The sequence below is a fragment of the Oncorhynchus mykiss genome, chromosome 6 (genome assembly GCF_013265735.2).
Source record: "Oncorhynchus mykiss isolate Arlee chromosome 6, USDA_OmykA_1.1, whole genome shotgun sequence".
NCBI classification, from domain to species: Eukaryota; Metazoa; Chordata; class Actinopteri; order Salmoniformes; family Salmonidae; genus Oncorhynchus; species Oncorhynchus mykiss.
In genome coordinates, this window is record NC_048570.1 from 49,590,042 (window position 1) to 49,608,790 (window position 18,749).

Below are 18,749 nucleotides of genomic sequence, written 5' to 3' on the forward strand. Positions count from 1 at the left end.
GTCCTGGAGTGGCTTAGCCAGTCTCCAGATCTCAACCCCATAGAAAATCTTTGGAGGGAGTTGAAAGTCCGTGTTGCCCAGCAACAGCCCCAAAACATCACTGCTCTAGAGGAGATCTGCAAGGAGGAATGGGCCAAAATACCAGCAACAGTGTGTGAAAACCTTGTGAAGACTTACAGAAAACGTTTGACCTCTCATTGCAAAAGTATTGAGATACACTTTTGTTATTGACCAAATACTTATTTTTCACCATAATTTCAAATAAATTCATTAAAAATCCTACAATTTCTCATTTTGTCTGTCATAGTTGATTTAATGTGATCCTCTTCCTGTCTCGTAACAGATCCAGCCCCTGACGGTTGCCCTGACCCAGACTACATCCCCAGGTCCAGATGATTCCAGCAGGCACAGCCTAGGTGGTTCAGCAGAAGCTCCTCCAGCAGCAGGTGGTGACTGCAGCTGCCTCGCTTCAGATACAGACTGCCCCTCCTCACAGCCCGGCCCAACAGGCCCCAGTTTCCGCTGCAGCAGAGTCCCCAGTACAGCAGCAGCCAGCCAAGGGCCAGGCTCGCGGAGGGGCCATGAGGGGCAAGACCCAGTCCAAGCCCAGCAGCTAGGTGCCCACAGGACTAGTTAGAGCTCCCCTTTCAGCTAGGCTAAGCAGGACATCTCATCAGTGTAAATGCACTCAGTGACTGAGGAGCAGCATTATGAAGAGATCCAGCGTTATGAAGGAGTGGTGGAGTCCAGTTTGAGGTGGCTGTGTTGAATCTAACCTGGTTTAAGGAACTGCTCCATGTAAAGGAATGACCTGTCTTTTAAGAGTGTCATCATCTATCTTCAACACAGTACTGTAACTGTCGGCTGTTTCCTTCGCGACTGTTTCAGAAGGTCTCCCCTGGAGGAAACCTGGACCAACATCCAGGGGGAGGTTTAAGATCAGAAAAGCAGAAAAACAATATTCATGCCTTTTTTTAAATTGATGAATATATTAATGTTACTCCATAGATATCCTGTGGCTATGGGCTGGTGCATAGCTCATTTGGGGAATGTCCATTTGAATAATGTTTTGTGTATTCATACATTGTCCCTGTCCGCCTTGATGATATTATTCTCATGCTTACCGTTTATGATGTCTGTAATTTCATAGTTGGTAGATATGGAAAACACCCTTCTTGTTAAAAAAAACCTATGTAGTGATAATCATATCTTTACGTTGTAAGTTTGAGCTATGTAGTCTGAAGAAAGCTTGTGATTGTGTCTCTGGCACCCGGATAAGCACGCATCCTACGTTATCTCCCAAGGCAGGCAGTATTACCACTGCACTGGATAACCTAGCTATCTATAGTGGCAACCAGCTAATATTTTCATTACATAAAGTGCATTCGGAAAGTATTCAGACCCCTTGACCTTTTCCACATTGTTACGTTGCAGCCTTACTCTAAAGTTGATTCAATCGTTCCCCACCCCCCCTCTACAGATAATAACCCATAAAAAGAAAGCAAAAACAGGTTTTTGATTAAAAAATATATAAAACAATGTACTAAAAATAAAATACTGATATCACATTTACAAATATTCAGACCCTTTACTCAGTACTTTGTTGAAGCACCTTTGGCAGCGATTACAGCCTCGAGTCTTCTTGGGTATGACGCTACAAGCTTGGTACACCTGTATTTGGGGAGTTTCTCCCATTTTTCTCTGCAGATCCTCTCAAGTTCTGTCAGATTGGATGGGGAGCGTCGCTGCACTGTTTTTTCAGGTCTCTCCAGAGATGTTCGATCGGGTTCAAGTCCGGGCTCCGAGACTTGTCCCGAATCCACTGCTGCATTGTCTTGGCTGTGTGCTTAAGGTTGTTGTCCTGTTGGAAGGTGAACCTCTGGAGCAGGTTTTCATCAAGGATCTCTGTACTTTGCTCCGTTCATCTTTCCCAGGATCCTGATTCAGGCCAAAGAGTTCAATCTCGGTATCATCAGATCAGAGAATATTGTTTCTCATACCCTTCCCCCAGGTCTGTGTTTCTTTCCAAATCATGTCCAATCAATTGAATTTACCACAGGACTCCAAACAAGTTGTAGAAACATCTCAAGGATGATCAATGGAAACAGGACGCACCCGAGCTCAATTTCAGGTCTCAATAATTATTTAAACAAGGTAATTCTGTTTTTATTCTTAATAAATTTGCTAAAATGTTCTACACTTTTCGCTTTGTCATGAGGTGTTTTGTGTAGCTTAATGAGGAAAAAATAATTGTATCAATTTTAGAATAAGGCTGTAATGTAACAATGTAGAAAAAGTCAAGTGGTCTGAATACTTTCCGGATGCACTGTAAGTTTACTTTTTATAACACATTTCCTGTGATATAACCGTTGGGAAATAATGGGTACTTCTACCGTATAATAGGTTAAATCAAAAGATGGAATATGCTGCAATAGATAAAAGCCTTGCTCAGTGTTTTAGTCATGAGGGAGAAAAGAAAGCTCTCAACAGCGTTGTCTGTTTTCCCCTGCTGGCTGCTGACAGTGGCAGATATATCAGAAGAGAAAACATTTATTTGGGCAGGAGGGCAGAGATTCAGGCCTAAAGCCACTCAGAAGATCCTAGATCACTGGATCAGAGGGCATGTCACACAGTGTCAGAAGGGTCAGACTGTGTAGAAGGGCTATACACACACCACTATAGTTAATGTTGCTATCACTGCTAACATTTAAAAGACCAGTATTGTAATCTGGTCTGTTAACGGGAGCACATAAGAAGACAAAGGCCAATTTAATGCAATGAATGACGTTGAATTAATTGTCTGAAGTTACTTGGTCTTTAAGGACTGTTTGAAGGGCTTGAACAGGCCTTTGGAGATGGCAGAAAACATCCTGACGAGAAGTGGACGTTTGTGAGGCGTCTCCTGTTGGGAGCTGGCGGGGAGATCCTTTGGCAGTGCAGACATGGCAGCATGTGGCACTATGCTGGGCACTACAGAAGAGAGAGAGAGCGTTTACATGCACTTTAATTCAGAAATGATGTAATGTATGTTACAACTCAACATAACTGACACTGATAAATGAGAACCAACAGCTTGAGTTTTGGAGAATATAATTACTTTTACATAAGAGATGACTACTGATTGCGTATATAACCTTTGTAAGGTTATTTTGAAATAGCATTTATTTGTACACCAATATCTCAAACAGACTGTTGTCCTGTTGTGTGAACTTACGCATGCCATCTTCAGCAGTGGTCTGTACTTGTTCTGATTCAGAGCGGTGGGAATCCTTCTTGTTCCCCTTCTTGAATAGCTAAGTATTTAAAGAGAAAAACATGTTTTAAAAAATGTCACAGCTGACCAACCTCATGATGATAACAATCACAACTACCACACCAGCACAACAACATTTATGATTGGTTTTGGAATGAACGGATGGTTTTATATTTTTACACTGAATAGCATTGTTTACTCACAACTGTTCATTTAAATACGTTTGCTGTACCTTTAAGTTGCTTGTCAGCCTGACCAGCCTTTGTAGAAAAGATAGTTTCCCGCTGCTAGCCCTCACATCCTCAGCCAGTGGAAGAGCCTTAGGCCCGGTGGTTTTGACTGATGTTGAAAGATTAGTGGAATCTGTGTGAGTAGCTGGACAGGTAGGATGACTGACAGTGAAGGTGAACAGGTGGTCACGTGTCAGGTGACAGAGGAATGGATGAGACTGAGGCAGGAATTCCTTTAACCATAAAGTGGTATATTTACTGAGTAGTCTGTGCTGCATCACAAAGGAAACAAATAACATGTATCCAATCAGATTCATAATCAAAGATCAAATCATATCATTCATTATTAACACAAGTTAGGGAGGTCAACAGTTCAGTTCATTAAGTCAATAGTAATCATCCGCGAGACATTTAGGCTCGTAACTATTTATCATAAATCATGAAAGAATACAAACAGGGAATGGTTATACAATCTATAATCCCCATGATCAAAGTCTATCAGTTAGCAAACAATGACGTTTCTCATTTCACTCTTTCAATTATCTTCATGTGTACATATAATCAATTTCAATACATATGAACCATATCGGTTGCATAATTGGCCTATGAGGATCCGTAGGGCCGTGATCATTGACAATTCACATTACACAATATGTTTGAAGCGTGCGCTCCAAGCCGCGCTCCGCGGTAAAACCTATAAACAATAACTGAATGGCCCACTCTCCCGATCGCCACAGATAATTCAGATGAAAGGTAACATAGTCGGTGGACTTACGTGGATTCATGGACGCACAGAACTTCTGGATCAGATGGAGTTAAGGAAGAGAAAGCAGCGAGATCAGGCGATGGCAATTTCCTCCTTTTATGGAGTTGAGATCTGTCGGACATTTCCACCTGACCTAATTAGAGCGCCCCTGGTCCAGCTGAGTAAATGGCAATGGGCCTTTTCTACAGCCACCCCGGAAATTTGTTAAATTCCACACTCCTCAAAAAAGGCTCATTGCTCCCCGTCCTCTGTCATCTCAGGGAGAGGAATTAGTCGGGCAACTGGCCGGATATATGTCCGGTTCTTCACTGATCTAACACGACCATCGGTCCCAGGCATAGTCTTAGTTATACGGCCCACCGGCCAGGAGGCTCGAGGCAGCTGAGGGTCCACCATCATTACTACTTGGCCAGTTTCCAGGCTGGCCATTTCTCTCCGCCATTTCCCTCTGTGCTGTAGACTTGGTAGGTAATCCCGAATGAATCGGGCCCAAAAATGGTCAGCTAAGATTTTGCTGTGTCGCCACCGGCGTCTGCCTACGAGGTTGGTATCAGCATACATGGCTTGAGGAAGTGACGCATCTCGGCGTCCCATCAAGAGCATATTCGGTGTAACCGGATCGGGGTCAGCGATGTCTGCAGAGAGATATCCCAAGGGTTTGGAGTCAATGATAATTGGGTGGATAGCATCTGGGTCCAAAACCTCTGCTTGGCGCAGCCTCCCTCCGACTCTGATCACTCCAAGGATTGGATCATATTCTGGGGCAAGAGAGAGAAGACGGCTGTCCTTAGCCACTTCCCTACCGGCTTTCAGAGCTTTTAACTCCTCAGGGAAGCTAACTGCTTGTGCTTGCTGGAGTAGTGTCTCTGCCGCGAGGGAGGTAGGTATAGAAGCCACCCCATCTGAGGTCTGGTTTGTGGCAGTGATCAGATCCGGCAGTGTTTGGGATTGTGTTAGGTCAGGGAGAGCCGTTGTTGGTTCCGTAGAAATGCTGTAGCATTGGGCGGACCTCCTTAACTCATAAGCTTCAGTTGGTTGCGGAGGGGCCGTACGCCTGGGGGCTGTCGGCCACTCGTTCTCTGGTTGGGACAAGCCTGCCTTCACAAGGTTATGAATCTCTCGGTTATGAACTTCTGCAAGCTCAGGATTCTTCACCAGGCGTCGCTCCGTTCTTGAGGCTGCCCTCAATGCCTCATTACATCTGTGGAGAAGCGCTTCACTCAAAGACTTGACAAGAATCCTATCAAATGAAGAGTCCTGAGTCGACACGGCCTGTTGGAGGATTTTCTCCAAGTCAAACTCCTCCAACAGATTTTTATAGACTACTCTGTAGACTTTATGAATCCTCAAGTTCTCTGGATAGGCTTGTGTCTCAGAGCAGCCTGACCATGCACAGAAGACCTCCATAACTTTAGGGATCAGGTCTTGTGACTTGCGTGTGACGTCAACTGGGTAATCTTCTGCTGGGGTTTGGATTTCTGTTAGAATTCTCATTACTAACATGCTGATGAGGCCGGTGAAGTCATCATCACTGCCCAAGTTATCAGAGGATGGGGTTGGAAGTGTGACATCTTTGACCATGTCTGGGCTGGTTGACATATCGTCCCTGACAATGTTTTGAGCTACACCAGAATGACTGGTGGTATCCACTTCCTCTCCATCAATGTTGGCCTTCAAGATTTGTGCTGCATTGGAGGTCTCGCTTGTTGCCATAATGGTGCCAGAAGGAGACAGCCGAGGGGAGGACTTGCCACTCAATAGATTGCCTACATCAGATATAGTGGGTTCAGATGTTTGGAGAGATTCAGTTGGAGAGGATCCTCTACTTTCTGCATCAGAATCCACAGAGTACATGACCTGGCTTACCATAACTTTGGTAAAGAGACTGACTGTCACTAAATACTGATGAAGAAGAAGAAGAGCATGAAATTCTATCTTCAGACACTCTAGCCAACACCTTGGCCCCCTGAGCCAAACTCATTGAAGTTGAATAGGGCACAAAACTAGGAAGCAGGAGGCACTTAACAGACTCCTCTACAAACAGCTGAACCAGCTCGTAAGTTGTGGGCTTCCCCACCTTGTCATTCCTCTTCAGCTTCGAAAGGATGGTATCAGATGCACTCTTTCCAGCCGCCACTGTCAGTCCCAGAGGGGTCAAGTTGCTATCGGAAATTATGCGGTTGACTTGGTGACTGAGATCATGGGAGAGAGCACCAATCCTACCCTGAGATATGAGCTCCTCCAGTCTAGCTATTGGATCTGTTAGATCAGGGTGAGATGTAACCTGCCCTTCTGCCTCTGGATATACCTTTTTCATGATGGTATCGGCTATGGCAAACATGCTTGTTCTGGCATCACACACCATTGTTTTTGGCTTAGTAGATTCGCTCATGTCAATGACTGAGCATCTTACAATGGGCTGAGCAGTACTCTCGGGTAACTCAGAAGGAATGGGAGTGCAAATTCCCACTCTGTCTTCTGTGATTTGGCAGTTGAGAATGAAAACGAGGAGGAAGACCGCAGTGACTCTTGATAGACCAATTCCTCGCCACATTCGCTGCTTATCTTCTCAATGTTCTCCAGCATAGTTCCAACCACTTTATCTATTTGTGAAAGCTGTCCTGCATCCACCATTTGTTCAGATTTTGACAGTTGCTCCTGGACACTGCTGATGATACTGTCCTCTGGCATTCCCAGGTGGACTTTCAGTGAGGTCTGGGAACTTTAAAATGAACAAGCAAAGCATGTTAATTGCTGTCTGAAGTTGGAAAATCGATATCTTAGTGCTAACAAATCTAACAAGCATTATAATTGAGTATTCTAAATGTAATTTATATGTGTGCATTAGATATTGCAAAACATACCTGTTAGAAAGCTGGAAAATATTGAAATGGGGAAATTATTGTTCATCAGTTTGAGGGTTAGGAATAACTGCGCACACACACACACACACACACACACATTATGGGGAACATAGAGTACCTCTTGGAAGAGGGTGTGCTAGACCTTGGTCGGAGAGCCCTGCCGCCACAGTTACTTCGCCAAATATTTAACTTCCTGGATGAGCTCTAGTCTTTTCTGCTCAAAGGCAGTGAAGGATCTTGCACTGCCACCCCTCTTGAGTGAGTCAGCGTTGTCATAAAAGCCCGTCACCCCTAGAATGCGGGCCAGGGCCGGCAGCAGGATCTGCAGGGTGGTCTGTGCAATGAAGTTGACAATGGTCTTGCACAATTTTGCAAGCTGTTCCTTTGTCATCTGCATTGCACAAACAAAACAGAACACAGCAGGTTTGGCAATGAGACTGATGTAAAGTATTCTAGATTGAACAGAATGCATTTCACCAACATCGTTTTCCTTATCTGTGGCTGAATTCAAAGTTGGATGAAGTATGACAGATTAATGAACGTAATAGCAGAATAGAACTATGGTTAATTCCTCTCTCTTGATTCAACACAACATTCCCAAATCAAAGGTCAAAGGCTGATGGAGAAACTTACAGGTTTTTTAAATCCTTTATAGATCACTTGCCATTGACTAGAAAAGAAAAAATAAATGTGTTTTACTTACTTTTTATTTCCTTCTGCACAAAATATGTGAGGCTAGAGCAAAACATGGTTCTAACATACTCATCAGTAAGATTGCGCATGAATGAGATGAGGATTGGGTAGCAGTCCTCCATCTCTACTTTGTTGCCTGGACCGAATGCAGCCTTAAGAGCATTCTTCTCCAAGAGCTCAATAACAGATCCTCTGTCCGGGTGTTTATTCCTCAATCCTAAATATGTTATTACCAACTAGGACAATTCAGGATAAGTCAGACGCTTTTCTCTTAATACAATACTTTGATAAAATTGCTACAATAGGACTATTGAATAAAACTATCCATGCAACATTTCTTACTGACTACAGTTTCTAACATGACCTTTATCTATGATATGCAGGTTTAGAGAACCATCATACTACAGAGGGAAAATCTATGACCTGCATCCGTATCAGTGCCCTGCTCCCCTGACTTCTTGGCACTACTTTTCCTCTTCGCCTTGGATAGAATATAATAGAATAGATTCCAGATCACAAATAATAGACATGTTACATCAGGTCAATGCAGCTATTGTGACAATTGAGTGTTACTAGTCTAGTAGTTGCCCTGTCACTCCTGACATTTTACCTTTCCTGTCTTCTTGGGCTCCTTCTTGAGCTGGGCCACTGGTTCTTCCTCAACAACCTCCCTCCCCTCCCTCGGGGGATCATCATCATCTCTCTGTACTACCTGAAGGACATAGGAATTTCATGTCAATGTCAGATTAGATTCTTGCAAAGGACATCATAGAGCTACAGCCATATCATAGCTAAACTGGTGATTGACTTAATAGAGAGAATTAGACATTTGTTTTGCAATAGCCTATGTTATCTTAAATGACGTTTTCCTTAGTTACATTCCCAAATATTTAGTGTCATTTAACCTACATTTTCTTCATCCATAATAGCATACAGTATTTTTTATATCTCGAAAAACGTGTCCTTATCTGTGTTGTTTTCACTCATGTTGAGTTTACCGAGGACAATATTGCAGCCACTGACGAATTAAGAACTTCATACCACGTCATGGAATGTTAAACCTTGATGCACATTCCCATTCTCTCATTAATATTGGGGGGGAAATATATTGATCAGATTACACACTTTCCCCATCAACCGTTTTCGATACAGCTAGGCCCACATTGAAATCTGTTCACTAAGCACTGCGACTCAGCAGGTCAAAACAGAAATAAACCTAGTCTAATTTCGTGTCGACCTCTTTTGGATGTATTTCGGTACCCCATTTAGCGAGCCAGTTGATTGATCTATTCCTTATAGTGCATTCCTTAAAAGTAGGCCTACATTAGGGAATAAGGTGCTATTTGGTAGCATATTCCTCTCTAGCCCATGCCTCCACCAATCCAATGATTTTAGATTTGTAGGAAGAAGCGAACGAGAGTGTACACTTCAGGAGAAAGAGATATTATTGGACTGTATCCCTAGGCTATAGCCAGGCTAAACCAAGTAGCCTTGAGTACGATCCCAAAAGCTTGGATTGCCAAAGGCCTATCAGAGCTAAATTGGTGATAACAACTTTAAACTTACTGTAAAACATGTTCTACCTTCCCCTATATTTCACTTACCTTTTCTTCCACCATAGCTAATTGTATATCCCGAAAAGCATGTCATTGACTGTTTTGGCTTTGCTACTTTCATGTCGAGTTATGATAAAAGAGCATTTTTGCAGACGCAGACTTTTAGTTAGTCGGGGACGTCATGGACTGAAGGCACTAGAGGTTAATTGGTTTTAAGAAATGTTTATATGTCGCCCTCTTGTGGAATTATTTAGGTACAACAACGTGTTGTGTAGGATCCAAATGATTGTTTTCTCCTCATCCCTGTGTTACGTCCTATTATCAGTCATAAACAGAGAGCAATACACTTTAATAGTAAAGAGGTAACACTGCTTCACCCAATGTGATACGGTATCGCTATTATTTTTTATTTTATTTTAGAACACATTCAAGAACCTCCAGAAGCTAACTAGCTAATTAGCTAAAAGTTATTTAGTCATAGTTAGCCAATGCTAGCGGCTTTTACCTTCTGCACAGATACCAGCCCTGTTCTTAGCCTGGATAATACTCGCCAGTCTACTAGTATCGCCAGTCTACTAGTCTCTCCACAACAACGCCGGATTCCTGCAGTAATCCCTGGACCACTACTTCTGATCTTCACAGCTAGATCACAGCTTGCAGCTAACTAGCTCACAGCTAGCTTGCACTTATCGTGGCATCCAGTACCGAAGCTATCCCTGAGGCCCACCTCCCGGCCTACTCAGCTGTTCTCCCGAACCCCACTCATACACGGCTAGAGCCCAATACTCCACCTGATCCTTGCTGTAAACTATGGACCTTGGCACCGGTTCATCGCTGCTACCGATTGGCTATAGTGGATCTATAGTGGATAACGCCACTGCCACGAAGGTAGCACCAGTTAGCCGTGAGCCAGGCGCATCTCCCTGCTAGCATTCTAAATTCTATCTGCCCCCCACCGCACCACCACGACTGGTCTGCCGACGAATACTCCATCCGCTGTGCCTTCAACCGGCCTCCGTCGGAGGGCTACTAACTTTAAACGCAGTGTAGCCCGCGTGCTAGCGTAATGGCGCCTTCCCTGTACCATCTACTGCTGCCTTCTGGACACTGTTATCACTTGGCTACATAGCTGATGCCTGCTGGACTGTCGATTAATCACGGTACTCCATTCTGTTTATTTATTTTTTATCTGTCGGCCCCAGCCAGCCGCGATCTCAGGCTCTGTGTGTCATCGCCATTTTACCTGCTGTTGTTGTGTTAGCTGATTAGCTGTTGTTGTCTCACCTGTTGTTTTAGCTAGCTCTCCCAATCAACACCTGCGATTACTTTATGCCTCGCTGTATGTCTCTCTCAAATGTCAATATGCCTTGTATACTGTTGTTCAGGTTAGTTATCATTGTTTTGGTTTACAATGGAGCCCCTAGTTCCACTATTCATACCTCTGATATCTCCTTTGTACCACCTCCCACACATGCGGTGACCTCTGAGGTTTCTGTGTTTTACACTATAGCCATATACTGTAACTGTGCATATACTGTAACAGCAAGACTTGATGTAATTAGATGCTCTGGACAGATCCCACCCTCCTTCCCCAACACATGTAGAATGCTTAGAAACCACCAGAAACCTGTGAAATAGATCAACAGATGATGTTTTATCTCCTCTCAAGGTCTGTTGATTTACAGTATCTCAGAATCAGGAACTGTCATATCCCATGTGATATGTCAAAACAAGTTGATACATGGTGCATTGGGTTTGTATTTGTATTTATTGTGGATCCCCTTTAGCTGCAGCAGCTACTCTTCATGGGGTCCAGTAAAATGAAGGCAGTTATACAATTGTAAAAACATTCCCGATACATTAACAACAGATTTCACATAATCCATGTTCCTGTTTGATTTCGGGGTAGGCTGTCAACAGCACGTACTGTGACACTATGATATATATTCTGATTAGACATATCTGACGTCATGTATTTGATATCTTTATGTGAAGGTTAATGTCCATATTGACATCAGTTCATTGTGTTTGAGGACGGTTCACTGACGGGTTTTCAACGGATACGATTAGACGAGTTTAACAGTTACAGAATAGCTGCAGTATCAGAGGCGCAGAGCCTTAATTAACGGGCTACACATAATGGCTGACGACAGCCAGGTAAGGTTCATTTTAGCCTACGAGCTTTACAGTTGTCCTAATTCCATCTTGTTCTAATGGCAAGTCTGCCTTAAGTGCAGAAACTATGGTTGATATTAGAAAATAAGTATGATTGGAAGTTTAGGCAAGTAATTCCAATTGGGGAATTGTTGTGGGATGTTAGCATACCATATTGCGCGTGTAGCATTCGTGCCATGGAGGATTGTGCAGGCCGGCAGGTTGCTACAGGATCCTAGTATCATGTATGTTATAGGGATCAGATCTGGCTGACTTTTTCACCTGAACTGCTCATTGGCTGTCCATAATGAGCCCAGCGAGCAGGATGTGTAGCTGGGCTCTGCAATAATTAGCTCCCAGAGCAATTACAAATAACTATTCTTGTTTTAAAAGCGTCATTACAACTAGCAACATGACGGTCAGTCACCTCTAAGCAGGACTCAGTAGAAACGCTATGTGTTGGATTTGTCCATGTCTCGCTAAATTAACCTAGCTACATTAACAGCCGTGGAGAATTTATACTACAGTTTTAAGGGATCTCTCTGAAGGTTTTGGATGAAGAAACATACATCTCGGCTTGGCTTCATTGCATTATTATTTGGGGAACGTTGACATGCCATTTGTGTTGACGGATGGATGAAAATAATGTAATAATAGTATCGTTATACATAGGCTACCAGGAAAATCCGCATGAGATATCCATAGAACTGAGCCCTGCTCCATTTCAGCACCATGCCGCGGTCTCAGGTGATGCCCTGACGCGAAACATTTCAGCACCATGGCACTGTCCCCTGACGCCAAGAAACGTGTCAGCTCTATGCAGCGGACAGCTCCACAGTGCTGAAATAGTTCAAGCCCCCTTGAACGTCTGATTTGAAATTATTCTGCAAGTGGTTATAATTTATTGCACGTCCTAGTTTTGCAGCTTTACAACCTCAGAATTATAGCTAATGGATGGCAGCGAGTTACGTTTTTGTATATGGTGATGAATGACGATGCATGATAAACCATAAATTAAACACAAAATCGTGCACTTAGACATATTTTCGTTTGGCAGAACATTGACAAGCTTTGATTTGTTTTCTAATGACATTGACAATTCATATAGATATTAGACTTAGATCTAATTGTGACATCATGTGTGTATGACATCTTTGAAGAATGCTCTGGCTTCAGCCAATCGGAATCGAGTATTCAACAATGCTTTGGCATAATTCAAGGACGTTCATATTCACTTCAGTTGTCTGCCGATGGTTCACTGACGTTTTTTCAAAGGAGGTATTAGTATTTCCTCTAAACAGCCTACAACAATAAGCTACTCATCATGTCAGATGACAGCAAGGTATGGTTCATTTGCCTATTTTGAGTTTAGAGGAGAAATTACTAACAATATAGTAGGTCACTAACACAGCAATAGGTCTCACTGGTTTGATCCATGGCCTGAAATCTGACCACTATTGCCGTTTTGTTTAAAATAGGAGCGAATAAGTTGTTTCATAAAGTCACAACCTAGGACTGATATTGACCTCTTATTTATCCACCAGAGCGTGAAATGGGAGGATCCCCCGGATGACCAAAATAAAGTCGTGGAGAACATGAAGGATGAAACAGAGACACATGAGACCAACAAGAACAGGACAGGAGGCAAGGTAAGAAATATGCTGTCCTTTACACATGCTCTGCCTACTTAGGCACAGATCTAGGATTAGTTTACTATCACTAAATCCTAGCCTTAAAGCATTAGGAGGAGACGCTACACTGACCTTAGATCTGCTATTAGACCTATAATCTGTTGTCATGTAGGCTAAACGTAAGTCCAGTGGCGGTGCCAAGAAGACTTCCGTGGAGGAGGACAGCAGCATTGGTGCAGGTCCGAGATTACTTCATGTTGGGTGCAGGTTGTGTTCAAATTCATCAGCACCGATCTGAGTAGATAGTATCTATATAGGTGAAAGCAATATAGTGGAGGCCCGCAGAGAGATGTGCTTTTACCTGTCCAGTGCAATCAAATCCCTAAAGGTGAAGGAAATTAGGGATCAAGTTCAGATTCAACTTTAGATTTCTCTTTGCGGTTTCCCAGAGTCTTCTCAGACACCCGGGTGTGGTTTCCGGGAAAGGGGATCTATCATTGAGCAGCTGGAGAAGGAGGCTCAGAGGACTCTAATGCCTTCTCTCAAGATTGGGACATGCTGTGCCCCAATCCTCCTCTCCTTCCTGAGGAGTCTAACTGATGAGCAAGTCCCATGTCTTTTTCCAACCTCACATACAACAACTCTGAATTTATAGTCATAGTGCACCTTCTAACCACAAATGGGATTTCAAACACTACACTTAACCCTAACATCACTGTAACCACACACCTAACTCTTCCTGTAAATCAAGAACAAAATATCTCATGGACTTGCTAATTGCTTAAATAAATACACGTTTATTTTCCCTGACATGGCTATCTAGTGACTCCACTAACTCAACACCAGTGTGCAGGTAAAATATGTTTCCTTCCTTTTCTTTTCTCTAGCCAATGGAGAGTGATTCAGCAGGGCATGAAAAATAATGTAAGTCTCTCCACATAAGGTTCTGGTCAAAAGTTGTGCGCTATATAGGGAATGGTGTCATGGAATTGCTTGATTGACAAAAACATTACTCTGTTTGTTGGCCATAGCTCACATTCGAGCAGCTCTCCATGCTGTGTCTGAAGATTGTTAAAGTCGTGACCCAGACAGCCCTCCGAATTCTCCTACCAGCGCTAGCTCGTATCATGGGGGTGAACCTGAGGAGTGGGGCAACCTCCCCAGAATCCCAGTGCTCTCTGACAGGGTCTGAGGATTCCTTAGGCGGTCTGGATGAGAGAGAGAAAAGGCTGCTGATCAGTGAGATGAACTACTGGACTAAGGAGAGGAGGAGGTATGGCAATGCAGGATGCCGCCAAAAATCCACTCGCAGAACCTCATCACCATGCTGTTCGCCTAAGAGGTATGTTCACAGCAATATTTCAACATAATAATTGCAAGACCTGATCCATACTTATCATAAATTATTAACTTGGAATTCACACCTTGTAGTTTTAAGTTCTGGTCAGAAATGTTGCCACTGGGGGGGATGGGTCCAGGTGAAAGTCATTTTTAACTGGGTAAGCCATGAAGTCATCTATGAATAAATAGATCAGGTACATGCCTTTCAGAAATAATCATATTCTGATGTCGTACAAACATAAAAATCAGGCAAAAAATTGTGTCAGTTGGCTTTAGGCTTCTAGAACTACGGTGGTATGAGAAGTAATCCATCATTGCTCTAATTTGGTTTTCAGGCTCACTAATGACCCAGATTAGATACAGTTGGTTACATTTGCATGGCTTAAGTGGTGATTGTGTGTTTATCTTCAAGGTCCCAGACCTCATTGCAGAGCTTGCCTGCAACTAGAGAGGCTCCCCTCATGGAGGAGCCTCTGAAGGCTCTTTTTGGGGTAACGGAAGAGAGCCTTCTGATATCCCTGGTTGAGGGTCACTCCAACCCCACCTCCTCCAGCTCCTCCGAGTTGAGCTGTGCTATCGTGGGGGAGGTGGTACACCAGCTTAACTCTGGCCTCTCAGTGGCCATTCAGGCCAGCCCGGGGAGTTGCCCCCCTATGGACAGTCAGGACATAGCAGCAGGCAAGGAGGTCATTCGGGTAGCCTCGGTTCAGATCCTGGCCGAGCTAGAGAGCCAAACATCTGAGCCAGAGTGGGTAGGGTTTATCGAGCCCCTCATGGACCCTGTGACCGATGATGTGCTGGAGGCCATTGTCGGCACAATGGACAAAATGGCACAGGACTTCAACATCCTATTGGATCTGGCCAAGAAGATGACAATCTTGGGGTCTAAATTTCTGACCAATCTTCAATGTGACCTAGATGTTGAGTGTCCATCTGGGAAGGAAGGGACCACTCACTTTCTCAAAGAGACTGGATCCTCTACCAGTGTGGCGTCCAGAAAGATTCAGACCCTCTCTAGCCCCGACTTTCAGTCTAAAGCCCTGAAGGCGGTGAGCACCATCCTTACAAGGAAAGTCAGCAGCTCTTCTGGCATGGCTCCTTCCTCTAGGCCTTCTAGTGCTGCTCCTAGCCTTACTGAAGCCCCGCTGAATACCAGCTGCACAGCCCTGACATCTGTAAACTCCACTGCCACAGTGATTGTTAAGGCATTTGTGGGAGGCATGGAGACGATAGCATCATTTGAAGACACATGTGAAGCAGTTGATTGGCCAGTTCCTGTAAATGACCACAAAACAGGGTCTTCACAGAAGATAACCTTCTCTCTAGCCGGCACACTCTATGGCCGTATACGAGCAAAGCTGAGGGACCTTTTAACTCTAGCCGCTCGAGAAGAAGGTGTGGCTAAGGATGCTTCTCTTCGGGAGTCTTCAGACACCCTGGAAAAGGCAACTGTTTCAACTGTTGAGGTCCAGTTACCCAGCACCGAACACAGTAGAGTTCCCAGAGAGAGCCAACCAATACCAGCTCTCTGTCTCTCCAATCTGGATACCAATACTCAAGAAGTTCTTAGCAGTGTTTTTTCCATCTACAAGTCAGAGTTATCAAAAGTGGAGAGTAAATCCTTAGCCGTTGTCAGTTCATCTGATGAGTCCCTAGAGGCTTGTTGGTTTGTTGATGGTGTCCTATCAAAGCTTGATGACTATACTATTTCCCAGTCACCCTCACCCAATGAAGACTTGAGCGTGAGTACTCAATATTCTCAACTGAGCTCAGAAGGGAGTGTCAGAATCACAGAGTCCTCAACTAGTCTGATTCAGAGCATTAAGAAGCTCTCTTGCAATGACTTTCAGACTCAGGCAGAAGAGGCAGTGAGTAAAGTGCTGATGAGATCCAGTCATTCCTTTATCACACAGATCAGCCATACTGGTCTTCAGAAAAGTCTGCAGGCTGGCTTATCATCTAGCTCACCATCAGAGATCCATGTCCTTTCAGAATCCATGTCCTCCATGTCCTCTGAGAATACAGCCTCTGGATTAGTGGAAACCTTTGTCAAAGGAATGGCGACTATTTTCCAGAAAAATGAGTCCACTGACACTGTGCTACTGGAAAGAAGTGGGAGAGTTTCACAGTGCTCCCACGGGGGCTCCCAACTGGATTATACTGAATTGAGTGTTAAAATATCAGAGGAGAAGCTTTGGTCAACAGCTAAGAACATCTGCGTCAGTATGAAGAACACACTTAAGGATTTCTTCACAGGGCTGAAGCCATCCGGATCCGAAAGGACAGAAATGGCTTCTTCCAAAGAGACCCTTGGGGAAATCCTGGTTGCTATCCAGAGTGAAATCTCAAACTTCGGGCGAATGAAGGATTCCAGGGAGCTCCTTCAGATCAATGATATGGTAGGAACTATGCTGAAGGAGATTGAGAAAAGTGAGGATGACAGTGAACAAGTCTGCCAAGACATCCCTCGAACCTGTTCATCTTTATCCACTTCTTTAAATGGTCGTAGTTCCTTGTCCAGCTCTTCAAAGGGTCCTAGGTCAGAGTGTGAGTTAGAGATCAACCTCCCTGGCACTCCCATCCCTGACAAAGTGCCTTTTGATCTAACCTGCCCCATCGTCAGGAGCTCCTGCATCGACACCAGGGACAAGATGATGGCACACACAGATGAACCCCTGCATCGTAACAGTCCAATGACTGACAGCAGCCGACCACCGAGTGCTAAAGTCTCTTTTCGATCCTCCACTCCGTCTTTCACCAGCAAGGGAACCTCTTTGGTACCAAAGGGACAGGGGATTGACATTGAAGAGAAGGAGGTGTGTATCCCCAGCAGCTCTGGACATCTGAGGGAGCTCTTAATCATCCCGGACATCAGCAGTGCCACTGCATTCCCACTGCAGTACTTGAAGGACTCCAGCAAAGATGATGGCATCTGTTTTGTCACCATACTGGTGATAAGGTTGCTATCGGAGATCAGACCCTCAGCCCTAGATGGACCCTCCCAACAGGCAGCAGATCTGACCGAAACATCTCAGCAACTCATCAGACAAGTCCTGTCTGAGTTCTGTGCTGCATCCAGATTATCCAGGACACAGGCATATTCCCAGAACCTGAACATCCAAAGGGTGTTCAGAGGTGTACATAAAAACCTCATGGAGGAGTTTGGCTCTTATAACACCCTGCAAGCAGCTATTTCCTCCCAGGACCCTGCATTTGACAGAGTCCTGGTAAAGTCCTTGACCCAGCAGCTGGTACAGGGATGCAAGGAGGCGTCAAGACCAGCTTCTGCTGCAACAAACCCATCAGACCAGGCTGAGACGGAGAGGGGGGCTGAGCAGAAAGCAAGAAGGAGCTTCCTTTGCTTTTCAATGACTAAACTCAGGATCAACTTCAAGGTATAGCAGGGAGTTAGCATTTGTTTTTTGTTCCAGTTAGGTGCTGATGTTATTGATGTGGCTATGATAAGACAAATACATGAAATAAATATTTTTTATTCACCACTAAATTGTTGCCTTGGATTCAGAAGTGTTCCATTTATTTATTCTCTGTACCATTTTCTTTACCTTTCTTCTGTTAGCGTTCCAAGAGAGGAAACAAAAAGGACTGCCATTCAGTCCAAGACCAGACTGAGATTCCCTCTACTGATGGACATTGCATAGGTAAGGATGTTTTAGAGCTCTGCTATAGCTTGTAGTTTTGTTTAGGTGTGTGTTAGAAACATAGGAATGCCTACCAAACTCATAGCACTGTTATTTTTCAATGTTACTATACTGCATCTCTCTCTCTCTCTCTCTCTCTCTCTCTCTCTCTCTCTCTCTCTCTCTCTCTCTCTCTCTCTTACCCCATCCATTTCTCTTGTGTTTCTAGCTCCAGTTGGAGAGGTTTCTCCCTCCATATCTCAGCCTGTCAAAAAACGATCCTTGATTGTCAGGGTCTTTTCAGCAATGATGAAGCCATTCAGGCGCTTCACCAAGAAGAACCTGTAACCTGTTACGCTGCATGAAGAACTACTTTTGTAACAGCAAGACTTTTGACAAGAGGAATTTCTGCATGTCTAACCTTTCAAAGTCTATTTGATCAAATAAATGCCAACGATTTTACAAGAATTTCAAGTGTTTTGGAAGATTGATAATACTGAAGCAGATTTTCTCAGAGAAATGCACTAGTTCCCCCTTGGTTACACATTTATTGTTCAGCTTTTGAGTTGGCAGGACATAGGGCGTCAGGTAGCCTTGTGGTTTGAGCATTGGGCCAGTAACTG

General features: G+C 44.0%; 1 protein-coding gene and 1 long non-coding RNA gene across 4 annotated transcripts; both read right to left on the reverse strand.

The window, feature by feature from the left end:
- Window positions 1–2,283: 2,283 nt before the first annotated feature.
- On the reverse strand, window positions 2,284–4,144 carry LOC118964906. The gene is made up of 3 exons (XR_005052149.1): window positions 3,486–4,144; window positions 3,215–3,293; window positions 2,284–2,970 (listed from the first exon to the last, which is right to left on the reverse strand). It is a non-coding gene; the product is annotated as an uncharacterized LOC118964906 (long non-coding RNA).
- A 178-nt stretch (window positions 4,145–4,322) lies between these two features.
- Window positions 4,323–8,729, reverse strand: LOC118964905. Of its 3 annotated transcripts, none has more exons than XM_036980374.1 (3): window positions 8,417–8,729; window positions 7,232–7,504; window positions 4,323–6,971 (listed from the first exon to the last, which is right to left on the reverse strand). In XM_036980374.1, the coding sequence occupies exon 3, from the start codon at window positions 6,116–6,118 to the stop codon at window positions 4,481–4,483; it is 1,638 nt and encodes a 545-aa protein (XP_036836269.1). In that variant the 5' UTR covers window positions 6,119–6,971; window positions 7,232–7,504; window positions 8,417–8,729; the 3' UTR covers window positions 4,323–4,480. The 3 variants fall into 3 exon arrangements, with proteins under 3 accessions (XP_036836269.1, XP_036836268.1, XP_036836267.1); XM_036980373.1 differs by lacking the exon at window positions 8,417–8,729 and adding an exon at window positions 7,747–7,782 and having other exon boundaries at window positions 4,323–6,964; XM_036980372.1 differs by lacking the exon at window positions 8,417–8,729 and adding an exon at window positions 7,747–7,782.
- Between the last annotated feature and the right edge of the window lie 10,020 nt (window positions 8,730–18,749).